Source organism: Dermacentor andersoni, chromosome 6 (genome assembly GCF_023375885.2).
Source record: "Dermacentor andersoni chromosome 6, qqDerAnde1_hic_scaffold, whole genome shotgun sequence".
Classification (NCBI taxonomy): Eukaryota; Metazoa; Arthropoda; class Arachnida; order Ixodida; family Ixodidae; genus Dermacentor; species Dermacentor andersoni.
Window position 1 is genome coordinate 70,912,275 of NC_092819.1, and position 13,778 is coordinate 70,926,052.

Consider the following 13,778-nt stretch of genomic DNA (forward strand, 5'->3'; position numbering starts at 1 on the left):
AGAACTTTCTAAGTTAATCAACAAGCGTAAGACAGCGGACATAAGGACCTATAATATGGATAGAATTGAACAGGCTCTCAGGAACGGAGGAAACCTAAAAGCAGTGAAGAAGAAACTAGGAATAGGCAAGAATCAGATGTGTGCGTTAAGAGACAAAGCCGGCAATATCGTTACTAATATGGATGAGATAGTTCAAGTGGCTGAAGAGTTTTGTAGAGATTTATACAGTACCAGTAACACCCATGACGATAAGGTGAGAGAGAATAGGCTAGAGGAACTTGAAATCCAAAGGGGGAGGCAGCTGGGGAGGATCAGGTAACAGCAGATTTGTTGAAGGATGGTGGGAACACTGTCCTAGAAAGATTGGCCGCCCTATATACACAATGCCTCATGACCTCAAACGTACCGGAATCTTGGAAGAACGCTAACATAATCCTAATCCATAAGAAAGGGGACGCCAAAGACTTGAAAAATTATAGACCGATCAGCTAACTGTCCGTTGCCTACAAAGTATTTACTAAGGTAATCGCAAATAGAATCAGGAATACCTTAGACTTCTTTCAACCAAAGGACCAGGCAGGATTCCGTAAAGGCTACTCAACAATAGACCATATTCACACAATCAATCAGGTGATAGAGAAATGTGCGGAATATAACCAACCCTTATATATAGCCTTCATTGATTACGAAAAAGCATTTGATTCAGTCGAAACCTCAGCAGTCATGAAGGCACTACGGAATCAGGGTGTAGATGAGCCATATGTAAAGATACTGGAAGATATCTATAGCGGTTCCACAGCCACCGTAATCCTCCACAAAGAAAGCAACAAAATCCCATTAAAGAAAGGCGTCAGACAGGGAGATACGATATCTCCAATGCTATTCACAGCATGTTTACAGGAGGTATTCAGAGACCTGGAGTGGGAAGAATTGGGGATAAAAGTTGATGGAGAATACCTTAGCAACTTGCGTTTCGCTGATGATATTGCCTTGCTTAGTAACTCAGGACACCATTTGCAATGCATGCTCACTGACCTGGAGAGGCAAAGCAGAAGGGTGGGTCTGAAAATTAATCTACAGAAAACTAAAGTAATGTTTAACAGTCTCGGAAGAGAACAGCAGTTTACGATAGGTAGCGAGGCACTGGAAGTGGTAAGGGAATACATCTACTTAGGGCAGGTAGTGACCACGGACCCGGATCATGAGACTGAAATAACCAGAAGAATAAGAATGGGCTGGGGTGCGTTTGGCAGGCATTCTCAAATCATGAACAGCAGATTGCCGCTATCCCTCAAGAGGAAAGTGTATAACAGCTGTGTCTTACCAGTACTCACGTACGGGGCAGAAACCTGGAGGCTTACGAAAAGGGTTCTGCTGAAATTGAGGACGACGCAACGAGCTATGGAAAGAAGAATGATAGGTGTAACGTTAAGGGATAAGAAAAGAGCAGATTGGGTGAGGGAACAAACGTGGGTAAATGACATCTTAGTTGAAATCAAGAAAAAGAAATGGGCATGGGCCGGACATGTAATGAGGAAGGAAGATAACCGATGGTCATTAAGGGTTACGGACTGGATTCCAAGGGAAGAGAAGCGTAGTAGGGGGCGGCAGAAAGTTAGGTGGGCGGATGACATTAGGACGTTTGCAGGGACAACGTGGCCACAATTAGTACATGACCGGGGTAGCTGGAGAAGTATGGGAGAGGCCTTTGCCCTGCAGTGGGCGTAACTAGGCTGATGATGATGATGAAAGCGAAACAATAAATCAGTTTAGGCTAATGAAGCATTGTTTGAGAACCCTACAGGCAGTCATTTAAAAAAAAATAGTTTGGTTATTAGACGAGAAAAGAAAGGTCCAAGTATAAGTATTTGAATTTTGCGCCGAAACCCCAGCGCCGGTACGTTAGTCTGACGTCAGGGATTCCAAAGTGCCTCACTGTGCCTCGCTTTGTGCCTCGCTGGCTAAGTAAAGGTTCCCGAAACTTGCCATGTTTATTATTTGGTTCCTTTAGAACACAATGTAGTCAATCTGTACTGCTATATATAATTAGTAGGCCCTAGAAGATGCCATTAAAATCCAAGACGTCACAGCCCTCAGGTGCGGGAACTTACGTAGGCGTCACCACACGTATTACGTTCTTGCGCTTTTTCTGGCTTACCAAACGTCTTCTCGTTGTAAGAGTGGTGTTTTTGGTGTTGTAGAACGGTAATTTACTGATGCAGAAGAAATCATTTTTCACTTTAGTGTCCCTTTAAGTAGAACCATTTTCATAAGCCACCAGGTTTCTGCCCCGTATGTGAGTACTGGTAAGATACAGCAGTTATACACTTTTCTCTTGAGGGATAATGGCAACCTGCTGTTCATGATCTGAGAATGCCTGCCAAACGCACCCCAGGCCATACTTATTATTCCATTATTTCAGTCTCATGATCCAGATTCGCGGTCACTACCTGCCTTAAGTAGATGTATTCCCTTACCACTTCCAGTGCCTCGCTACCTATAGTGAACTGCTGTTCTCTTCAGAGACTGTTAAATATTACTTTAGTTTTCGGCAGACTAATTTTTAGACCCACCCTTCTGCTTTGCCTCTCCAGGTCAGTGAGCATGCATTGCAATTGGTCCCCTGAGTTACTAAGCAAGGCAATATCAACGGCGAATCTCAAGTTACTAAGGTATTCTCCATTAACTCTTATCACCAATTCTTCCCACTCCAGGTCTCTGAATACCTCCTGTAAACACGCTATGAATAGCATTGGAGAGATCGTATCTCCTTGCCTCATGCCCTTCTTTATTGGGATTTTGTTAATGTATATCAAGTCATAATTGACTGTTTTCCAGTCGCCTTTCTATGCCCTTAACATGGAGCCTATATAGGCGCCAATGAAAGCCACCAAGGTGGCGCTTTCAATGGTGCGCTCGGAATGCAGTAGGAGATGACAACCCTTTGCAGCAAGGATGGTTGAAGCTCGCGGCTGCAATTTTTCTTTTGTGCGGGTGCCAGACCGCTACTACAGCGGTGACAGTCGCAGGAAAGGCGCAGGTCTTTATGAGAATAGGCGCGCGCGCAATATCACCAGGGTTTTGGGGGAAACCAGTCCGCATATGTGCCTGGTGCGTACCAAAGACAAGCGCAACAAAGCCCAATTATACGAAGTGGAGCTCGTGTTAAGTATCTGCTTCATTATGTTGGCGAACGCAGTGTATCAACCGCTTTTCTTCATTGAAACCCTTCCCGTAATGTTGTTTGTGTATCTGAATAGTAGGCACACATCGTTGGTGCAGACTTATGCCTCAAACTACTCCATATGGCGCGATGCTGGCACACATTATAATCTTACTACCAAGGAAGGAAGTCTCCAAAATTGCGGGGTGGCAGTATTTCTTTAATTACTATTATTTACCAGTCTGCAGTTGCATATGACATCATGTGACCTGAGCGATATATACTCAAGAGCGGCCAGTGCAGCGCAAGTGCGTCTGCGACTTCTCGTGCGTTGTGTACGCATTCGGCAAAGTACTTTGCTTCCTTCGCGATGGAAGGCAGGTTACACAGATTTCTATGCGCAAAATTTTCGGAAATTCCCACCACAGCTTGCGAGCAGATATACCGCGGCACGTTGCATTCATCCAGGGGGCCTCGCGTTTTGTACTGCACTCAAAACCGATCAACGCAGCACGGAGGGCGCTGTTAACCGGCGTTTCTGCAGCGCCTCCTGAGGCAGCGCGATGTGCCTTTGGGAGCTGCAGGCATGGCGGTTCAGCCAGCATGATAATGATGGTCAGCAAATGGACTTGCCTAAACGTCGCGCTTCTGGCTTCGAACGGCTTTGTGAATTTGCAAATTGGTCAGCTTCAAGATATTTTCTTACAAACGAAACAATTCGCAGCGATTATATGCGTGTACGCAGAGTCGTCCTGCCTTCTGCGTTCAGAAAAACAGCATTGCTTCATAATTCCGGCCAATGCAGTCAGATACAGCGTAGGAAACAAAGACGTAGGAGCGTCTCAAGCCACAGGCACGAAGTTCAGACAGCTCCCTGTAAGTAGCCACCATTATTACCACGGAAGCTGAACCACTGAAGAGCCATGCAAAACTCCTTCGGCAAATTTAATAGGGAACTCCCTGATTCTCCCGGCCGCCGAGTGCGGGCTTAAGTAGCTGTCAAGTCTTTCCTATAGCCGCCTGTTGGCGTCACTGTGATCAGTCGATGTGGAGAGCACGCCACGCGTTCGTGTGTTCCCTTTCATAAATGTTGTGTGTGTACGCATGCCGACTATTGGCTTAAAAAACAAGCAGAGCATCCTCGGACATGTATTAGTTGGCATTGCGTTCATGGTAAGACGCTGACCGACACATGCACAAAAGTGCATGTGCAAACACGCGCGCACGCACACACACACACACACACACACACACACACACACACACACACACGCACACACACACACACACACACACACACACACACGCACGCACGCACGCACACACACAAGGAGTTGCGCGTGTGTCGAGCACTGCCTTTTATCCCTATTCGGCTAGCGCGAAGCATAATATGCGAGACCATACTCTCCATTCTTGCCGCGCATACGGCATGCGGTGCGGCGCACATGATACACTGGCTCAAGCTTTTCAACACTAAGCTGAATATTAGACATTTCCCAATCCGATTCGTCGCAATTCCGTGTCTCCTGAATAATAGGTAGAAGTTTCTGCATAAATAGATGCATCACGTTTTCAAGTCCGAATAAATACCCTATTTATTACGTGCAGTATACTCTTGTATTTGTTTCAACCCCTAATATACCTTGTTCGTCCTTGCGCCTAACATATTCACACCCCATCCCCGTCCCATCTGCAGGTTATACGTTTTCAGGGTGTCTACCAAGTTGACATTTCCAAGTTCCCCGATTTTTCCAGGTTTTCCCTAGGTGCCTTTGCACAATTCCATGAATGATGCAGTTATGTTTTATGTCAAGACGGCCTGAAACCATATCGCCCGATGCTGTCACTCTCTAATAAGCATATGAAAAAAAAAACGATTTAATCCAATTTGAATACTAAAGAGTAGTGTTTATGTTATTCGAAAAGAGAACAGAAGGGAGGGGTTAAAAAATGCACAGCAGATAAAATGTCTTCGAAAAAATTTGCAAATGGAATCGGACATTCTTAAGTACGAAAAAAAGGAGATGCATACAGAAGCAAATATTTTCGAATATGAACTACTTCTATCTACTGATAGCGAAGCTCAGTGGTATGAGGCCCGAACTTTGGCAGCCCGGGCATCACGACTTAGTGCTGTGTTTCACTGCTTAAAGAGTTTATTTTGGTTTGGATGAGGGACACCTGCATCTCGGCATCAGGCAACAGTTTCTTTTGAGCTCAAGCTCCTTCAAAGTGGCGGCAGCACACTTCCTTTCTCGTTCATTCCTCAATGCGCAGGTCCTTTCTGTTCTTGTCCTTCCGCCACTCGTTCACCCCACGGACAATTTGAAGCATCTTCTTGGTCAGTTACACAGTCCACGTCTGACTTTCGAACTCCCTAGGGGCCGCGAAAACGTCCGAAAATTCGGCGAGTGGAAAAAAATAAATGCATGTCATTTACTGCTCTTAGGGGCTCAAACCACCACAGGCACATTAGAAAACGCTCTGAAGGCCTATAGGTACACGTATTAGGCTATATCGGTGCTCGTACTATGACAGGAAATACCGGGTTCACGCATGTATAATTAAGGAATACATACTGTGTCCCGTGGCAATAGGCCTTTCCCACGCTTATTATGCTTCACTGCAATGCATTTGCGTATGCTTCACCAAGTAACGTTTCTGTATCGAGACGAAGCTGACTTTCGGGAACCGGCATTATGCAACGCACCGTGCTTTCCAAGCTTCTAAGCCAATCGCGAGGACCACAAAGAGTCCGTGCCATTGCTGACAGCAGCGAGTTCTTTCAATAAAAAACACGGGACCCAACGGCAAGCTTCATAGCCAACGTCGAAGCAGTTAGGCCTAACGTTGCCGCAGCGGCGGCTACGGCTGCCAGCGGATCTGTGTGCGAGAGCGCTGGTTCGAGGCGGCGAGATAATCAATATGGCAGCGGTGGTGGCTTTGATTACTGCCGTTTTGGATCAGCGGTCACGGCAAAACGTTTGGAAAATCTGACGGCGAAGAGTTCTTGCGTCCGAAAATTTCAGACGATCTGATACACTGACTATGGGGTACGTGGTGCGGTGCCGTGAAGCCGTCCAAATTATCAGAAATCCGCGAAGTCTGTCGTTGACTGTGCACTGGAAACTTCTCCAGCCGACGACAGGGCGTCAAAGACGATTCATTACGATTCCTGTCTGTACTCGAGCCAGCATTACCGCGACTTTCGACCCTCTCAATAAAATTACAGCTAATTTGCGCTAATAGAGGCACAAATTCCCCGAGTTTTCACAGACTACTCAAAATCCCCGAGAATTCCCGGTTCGTAGACACCGTGGTTTTTTTCATTTTGGCACACTTTAAAAGAAGATTGTTCTCAATACACACTTCAGACTGCTGCTTCCTTCATTTGTGCCTACATTTTTGACCTCCGTATCCTAAAGAAAATTACAGAAATAGGATTTAAATCAAATATCTCTGAGCCTTCAGGTAACTGTGAACGTGACCACTGGCGCATCGCAGATACGGGGTCCCAGAGGGAAATTCGTGTACGAAGGCCATGGCAGCTTCGTCACCGCGGAAGGCGATCGGTTACCGCCTGTCAAACGGCTGGGCCTAATCGCGGCGGGCAGCGGAGTGACACCGATGCTGCAGCTGCTGCGAAATATCTTCGCAGACAGCTCAGACTGCACGCTTGTGCGCATGATCGACGTCAACCACAGCGAGAGCGAAATCATCGCACACCGGGAACTCAACGAGTACACCAGGAGACACTCCTCAACGTTCAAGTAGGCATACACATCCTACTCTGGACCATGAAGTCATCGCGGTCTACACTGCCCAAATCCGGAGGAGTGTAAAATTGATAAAAATCTTCTACTGTTCAAATTCGGTATCAGTTATCCCGCAGCGGGGGTAATAAAACGGAAGCAGAGTAATACCGTTGTCACATGGGCGAGAAGTATTTATGGCTCCGCCTCATTGTATGCAGGTTTTACTTCCCAAAATATTTACGTGTACTTCATCTAGGCCTTGGCTCCACAATGCCGCCATGGCTTCTGGTATCTCGGTTGTCTTAATCGGATGTCTTTTTGTAATCTATGCAAGGTATATATTGTTCTGCAAACTGCCCAATAACCTCATCAATGCCAACGATGTCATTGTAGAACATCCCCTTATAAAGCCAGCCTATTAGACGAGGTTGATCAAATATTGATAAACCTCTTGCTGAACTCTGTGGCAAACATATTGCAGATACGCTAGAAAACGCTCATGCCTGTGAACGGAGTAGGCCCTGCATGCCATATTCAACAATGCTGCAGGCGTCACGCCTGCGGCAGTACGGACGTTTCACGTCCGCCGCCAAGGTCTGACTGGTGGCACTGGCTAACACTCCCAGGCTTCTACTAGGACACAAATACCCAATAAAGCGGATGGGGAAACGGTGCCACGGTAGCTCAACTGGTAGAGCATCGAACGCGAAATACGAAGGTTGTGGGTTCGGTTCTCACCTGCGGCAAGTTGTTTTTTTCATCCACTTTAAGTTCCATTAATTCATTGTTCCTTTATTTCACTTATTCAGCACAAGTAATTTCCCCTATGTTATCCTTGGTGTCGGCATTTGTTGGCTTGTTATGACCTGTATTGCATATGTCATTTCTAAGCGCGAATTCTGAGCCAATTACTAAATGCTTCCTTTCTGTGCTGCTTCAGGATCTGCCATGTGTTGTCCGAGCTGCCCTTCCTGGAGCCGATGCCAGGCGTTATTCAAGGACCACTGAACCGCTACATCATGGCCGCACACCTTCCTGCTCCAGACTCCAAGTCGCTCATTCTGTGCTGCGGTCCACCAGCACTCATGGACAACGTATGCCGGCCAGCACTTGCGAACATAGGCTACAAAAATGAACAAGTTCTTTTTTACTGAGCCAGTCACAATGAAACGCCACACCCTGTAAACAATACTTTCTCAACGCTTTATTGAATAAACACGCAGCACGTTATTGAGGTGGCCAACTGTGACAAATTTACCTTGAAGTGCAATTGGGCACGTCTAGTTGGCAATTTCGGTTGTACTTGGTCTACAGCACTTGTCCTCGTCGATTGTTACTTTGCCATTCGTGTTTCACACTGTAACCCTTGCTCTGTTTAATGTACTACCAGCAGGCTTGTCACCCAAATTGAGACAACTTTAGTGCAATAATATATTGCACTGTCATAAAGACATAGGCAGGATATGCTGTGATAGAAATGCAGGCCTGCACATTGGAAATAAAAAATGGAGCTGTCATATGGACTAATAAGAGAAGGCTCATTCCTTGAGTTCTTATTAGTCTACTAAACTTTTCCTTCACTTCTCATTTCACCCTGAAGCCAGTAAAATGCCAGAGAACAGCCAAGAGGCTTCTTCGGCAGGCTGTCGTTGGCACAGTCATTCCTGTCTTCTTTTGTCGGGTTGCCGAAGCAACATCGGAGCATTACAGAGTGGCTACAAAAATGAGCAAGTGCTCCTTTACTGAGAATGTGACAATGAAACACAAGGGCCTGTAAACAACGCTTTCTCGGTGGTTTATTTGTTCCTACAGGTACCTAATGGGTTCCCCGTGGGAACATTGTGTGAGGGGGAAGTATATATTTCTGTTTCGACAAAGAGCATCAAGATGAAAGAATGACAAACTTTTGGTTATAAGAAAATACATGTCAAACTCTTCGTTGTAAGAAATACAAGATGTACTAGGAAGTCAACCACGATGCAATTTAAGGACGACACAACGTTATGGATCTGAGAATGACAAATTCTTGGTTGTAAGAAATACAGAATGTACACTGATATCAAACATTATACAATGTTAAAGATGACACGCAAGGCTATGGATCTGTATAAACAGCAGCATGTAGGCAAGAATAATATCTAGTGCTAAAGAAACAGCGCCTCCAGCAGTTGCCTAATAATTTCAGCAGCTTGAACATTCGCAACATTATCTGGAAGATTGTTCCATAATATAATGGCACATGGCAATGCAGACATGTTAAATGCATTAGTGTGACTGTATAGATGCTGAAAACAGACTACATGTATTGTGCAAATGGCGGGAACAGCAATTAGATCTAAGAAGCGGCAATGAAGCCGGGATGTTGGCAATGGGGGTATTGGGGAGGCTACTTTGACAGCGATGTGCAACCCATGTGGTCCAAACTGGGTGCAATCGTTATGAGCCAAGACAGCATCTCAACCAAGGCATGCTGAGAAAGAATGATAGTTTCCAGTGCTTATCAGACAGGGATACTTATAACATTTCCCCACAAGACGTCATAGAATTATTGCAGAGTCTGCTTTGAGCATAGTGAAACATTGTTTATTTGGATATTACGGGTCTGAAAGAAATGACCAAAGTAACCGAATGTCGAATTATGGAGGGTATGAAGAAAATAAAAAATGCTTACTAAATCAACATGCTTTTATTTACTGAATGAATCAGCAAATCCTGTTTCGATTTTGCTCAAGAGCAGTGCGGAAGCTGCAATTCTCGTCATCTTGCGACTGATTAGCGCTCGCAGTGCGGCTGCGGCGCACATCTTCATCTGAGACGCGCTTTTCAGTTCAGCGTGCAAATCTCATTTTTTTTCACCAGTGAGCTGGTCGCCAACAAATCGTCCATCCATCACGATATAGCTGGCCTCTTCATCTTCGACAGCTTTGCACCAAGTCAAAGCAAAACTACTGTTCGCCATAACCGCTTCGGATTAAACCGTGGCTGCTATCGACGCGATCATAAACAGCAACCTTGCGGTTCTGAAGGCAGGTGGCCGACGCACACGCCAGGCCACCGTTGCAACAAATGCAGACGGAAACTGCAGTCGCTATCGACGCAATCATGGACGGCGACTACACAGTCATTAAGGCATGCAGCCAGCCACCAATGCGGTTTTATGCTCGGCAATAGATGAAAGAATAAAGGGCACAATTAGTCGCGAAGCATGCCGGCGTTGCTGTCAGTCGCATATCACGTAGGAATTCTGCCGACGACTATGGCAATGCGGACTCCACCGCTTTGTTTCGGTTGGACGCTAGCGCAGTTTTTGCTCTTTTGCTTCACCCATTTGCGGTGCTCCGCGCATGCCAAGCTACCGTAGTACAACCAGCTGGGCTGTGCTGCTCAGTGCATGTAATTTTTAATCCTCCGTCGTATATGTCAGTGCATACGCTAGAAGCACCTACCTGCAAATCGCACGAATGCGTGTGGTTCGCCATCTTAGCCACTTGGTGTAGGTGGAACCAGTGAAAATATATCAGTGGCTCGTGGAACCCTGCGGAGGGGTCGGCGGAACCCACTGAGAATCTATGGGCTACGTGATCAAACGGCTTGGAAAAAAATCAATGAATGTGCAATCAGTTGGAAAATTTTCAACCATGCTGTTGAAAAGTTCATTGGGTGAATTCAATGAGCTGTGTATCACAATATAATGTTGAACAGGTGGCACATTATTGGTATGGCCAACTGTGACAAATTAACATTAACTGCACTGTACGCTGATCTAGTTGGCAATTTTTGTTGTACTTGGTCTACAGCAGTTGTCCTCGTCGATTGTTACATTGTCATACATGTGCTTCACATGTAAGCCTTGCACTGTTTAGTATACTGCCAGCATGCTTGTCACCAAATTAAAACATCTTTGGCACAATAATACAGTGCAAGGTCATAAGACATGGGCGAGATATGCCTATGCTAAAATTTTGAATTGATGGAAATGCAGGCCTGCACATTGGAAATAAAAATGAAGGCATCATACGGACTAATAATAGAACGCTCATTGCTTGAGCTCTGACTAAACAATACTAAACTTGTCATTTCATCCTGAAGCCAGTAAAATGCGAGAGAGCAGCCAAGACACTTCTTCGGCGGGCTACTGTTGACACAGTCGTGTTTCTGGCTTCTTTTTAGGGGTGATCAAGGCAACATCGCAGCATTACAGAGTGGCAACAAAAATGAACAAGTCTTCTTTTACCAAGTCGGTGACAATGATTTCTCGACGCTTTATTCAATATACAGCTGGCACATTATTGGGGTGCCCAAATGTGACAAATTTACATTAACTATACCGTACCTTATAAGTACAATGGGCTGGTCTAGTTGGCAAGTTTCATTGTACTTGGGCTACAGCACTTGTCCTCGTTGACTGTTACTTTGTCATACATGTGCTTCACACTAACCCTTGCGCTTTTTAATGCTTTACCAGCATGCTTGTCAGAAATTAAAATATAGGAAACATTAAAAAGCAAAGTAAAATATCACAGAGTAGCAGACATTTCACTCTTCCTATCTGGCGTGGACTCACGAAGTGCTTTTGGGAGTGTCAATATCGTTCTCAGCTAGCAAGATGCTCTGCTCGTGTTTCATAAACGAAGCCAGTGAATCCGAGAGCAGCTCTTGCGAGTCCTGTTCCTGCAAGAGAGAAAGGGGCAGATATAAGAACAGTGCAAAAAGAGCAGTATAGTATGAACTCCTGGACAACAACCCAAGATACAATGCAATGCATGAACAGACATCGATGCACTAAAACCCAACTATAGTTAAACCTCGACATAATTGACTTCAACATATTCGAACTTTGTTATAACGAAACAGGATATAACAAGGTAAATGAAATTTGCTTTGAAATACCCATAGAGATCCATGTATTTGAAACCTTGTATTAATGAAGCGAAATTGTCCTAGATATAACGAACTTTTCCGACATCAAATAATACCAGACTATTGCGCACCGAATACATCGCTTTCCGCGAGGTTCGGCACTCCTTCAGCGTGGCAATTTAAAACCCCAGCGTCCGCGTGCCGAATACACCATCGAGCAACACTGGTCTTTCGCACAGTCGCACATAGCTGTACACAAGCAGCAGCTCACTATCGCGCTTCTTCACTAACCTCTCTTTCAAGTGCCTGGCTGCACGAGCCGCGTCATACTGTGAAGCTAAGCGCACTGGTGCGAAAGACAAGGGCATTCACTTCTAATGCATGGCGCAGCTGGGCGTCGCCTACACAACCTGACGCAATTTTGGGGGTCATGCACAAGCTTGCGCGAGTGCCATCATGCTGCACGGCGAAGCAGGGGTGTGCAAAATATTAGCACATTGACTTTCTCTGCGGCAAGCTGCACGGGCAACCGCAGCTAGACCTGGCCTTTGACATCTTCCCGGTGCAATATCAGGGGTCACGCCCAGGCCATGCATTCACTTCTCTCTGCAGCACACCGTGTGGGCTGGCAGCCGGGCATGGCCTCCGAGATCACATTACAACCAGTGCAATCTCAGAGGCTATGAGCTGGCCGAGCTAAGTTTGACTCCTCACAGAGGAGCTCTGTGTTGTGTGCACATGCTGCTTGCCTGCAATGAGCCAAGTGGAAAGATGACATGAAAGATCATCACATTGGAACAGAAGGAAGTTATCTAAAGGCAGTCATGTCATATGTTAACTTGCGTGTCGCCCACCCCTTTGTTGTTTTATTCAAATTTCTTTTTTTTCAAATTTTGTCTTCTTATTTCCATCTTTACAAATGTGCACACCATTGGGCATATACTATTGTGATAAATGGCACTACAGTCGCCGACCGACTTTTCGGACTCCGAAACTTCGGACATGCTCGATTATTCGGTCTGCTTCACAGCACCACAATTCTCCTCATAGACCATAACGTATAACAACAGCCGAAAGTTCGGACACCTTGCAACCTCCCGTCTGATTTTTCGGACACTCCTTGAGCCAACTCGATCGAGAGCACCATGCACCGACTCTGACCGGTGCATGGTTCGACTTGCTGAACGCCATTTCTTTTGAACGGAGCCTCCTTGCTGCTCCATGAAGTGGCGCTACTGCAAATTCCCACTCATCATCATGGTTTCTGCCTGGTTCGATAGAGTGGCTACAGCAGTTCGGGTCTCAGCTTAGTAAGCCATGTCAAGACAATCCAGCAGCCGATTTGTTTCTTCACGTACAGCACTGCGAGTAGGCCACTTTTTTCATTTGTGCGACTGGTGTCAGCATGGTGGTGTTTGCTTTGTGTGCTGTGTCAAGGTTCCGGTGAACCAACGCGGCATACGAAAACATCGCGTCAATTGTCAAATGGGGCCGACAGTGCCCGCGCAGACTGTGCTGGGGACCAATGCCGGCAAGCGGGTGCCTGGAGGCCTAGGATTTGTCGCCTTCCGATGTGCTCCCTATTGACGCGGAGAATGTTCTGCCGAGAGCTGCGCAGTGGTTGCACTGCGATTCCGGACACCGTCTGACAGTTTCACAGGTGCTGACACTGCTGTACTGACCTGCGCAGAACTCGACGACGGCGAGACAATGTCAGGTTTCTGCTGCACCACCAGACAATGGGCGCCTTGCGCTGGAGTTTGAGGTATAGTAGCGGCGCCTGGTGGCGGCATGCGAAACGTTATCTGGGTAGTACCAGCTTGGGTAGTATTGAGCATTGGCTGTGGCGAAGCACATTTCCAGCCCGAGTTTTGCGTCGATTCGCACTTTTTTCTGCCCTGTTGCGAGTGCGAAAAGGCTCATAACTTCTCACAGACCACGCTGCCAGCTAGCCGCAGCCTATACTTTAATGAAAACGGACTCTCCGTGAGACGTACGTA

The 13,778-nt window shown here is 46.2% G+C and overlaps 1 protein-coding gene and 1 long non-coding RNA gene across 6 annotated transcripts in view; one reads left to right on the plus strand and one right to left on the minus strand.

Annotated features, from left to right (window-relative positions):
- The first annotated feature begins 2,120 nt into the window (after positions 1-2,120).
- Positions 2,121-8,858, plus strand: LOC126522951 (uncharacterized). The gene is made up of 3 exons (XR_011895198.1): positions 2,121-2,306; positions 6,668-6,933; positions 7,859-8,858. It is a non-coding gene; the product is annotated as an uncharacterized lncRNA (long non-coding RNA).
- Positions 8,859-11,143: 2,285 nt separating this feature from the next.
- Positions 11,144-13,778, minus strand: part of LOC126522364 (uncharacterized) — an 81,426-nt gene continuing 78,791 nt past the window's right edge. For all 5 annotated transcript variants that reach the window (XM_050171102.3, XM_072288766.1, XM_055066381.2 and 2 more), the window contains one exon: positions 11,144-11,589. In XM_050171102.3, the coding sequence (XP_050027059.1) occupies positions 11,479-11,589 (111 nt within the window). In that variant the 3' untranslated portion in view covers positions 11,144-11,478. The remainder of the gene's footprint in view (positions 11,590-13,778) is intronic.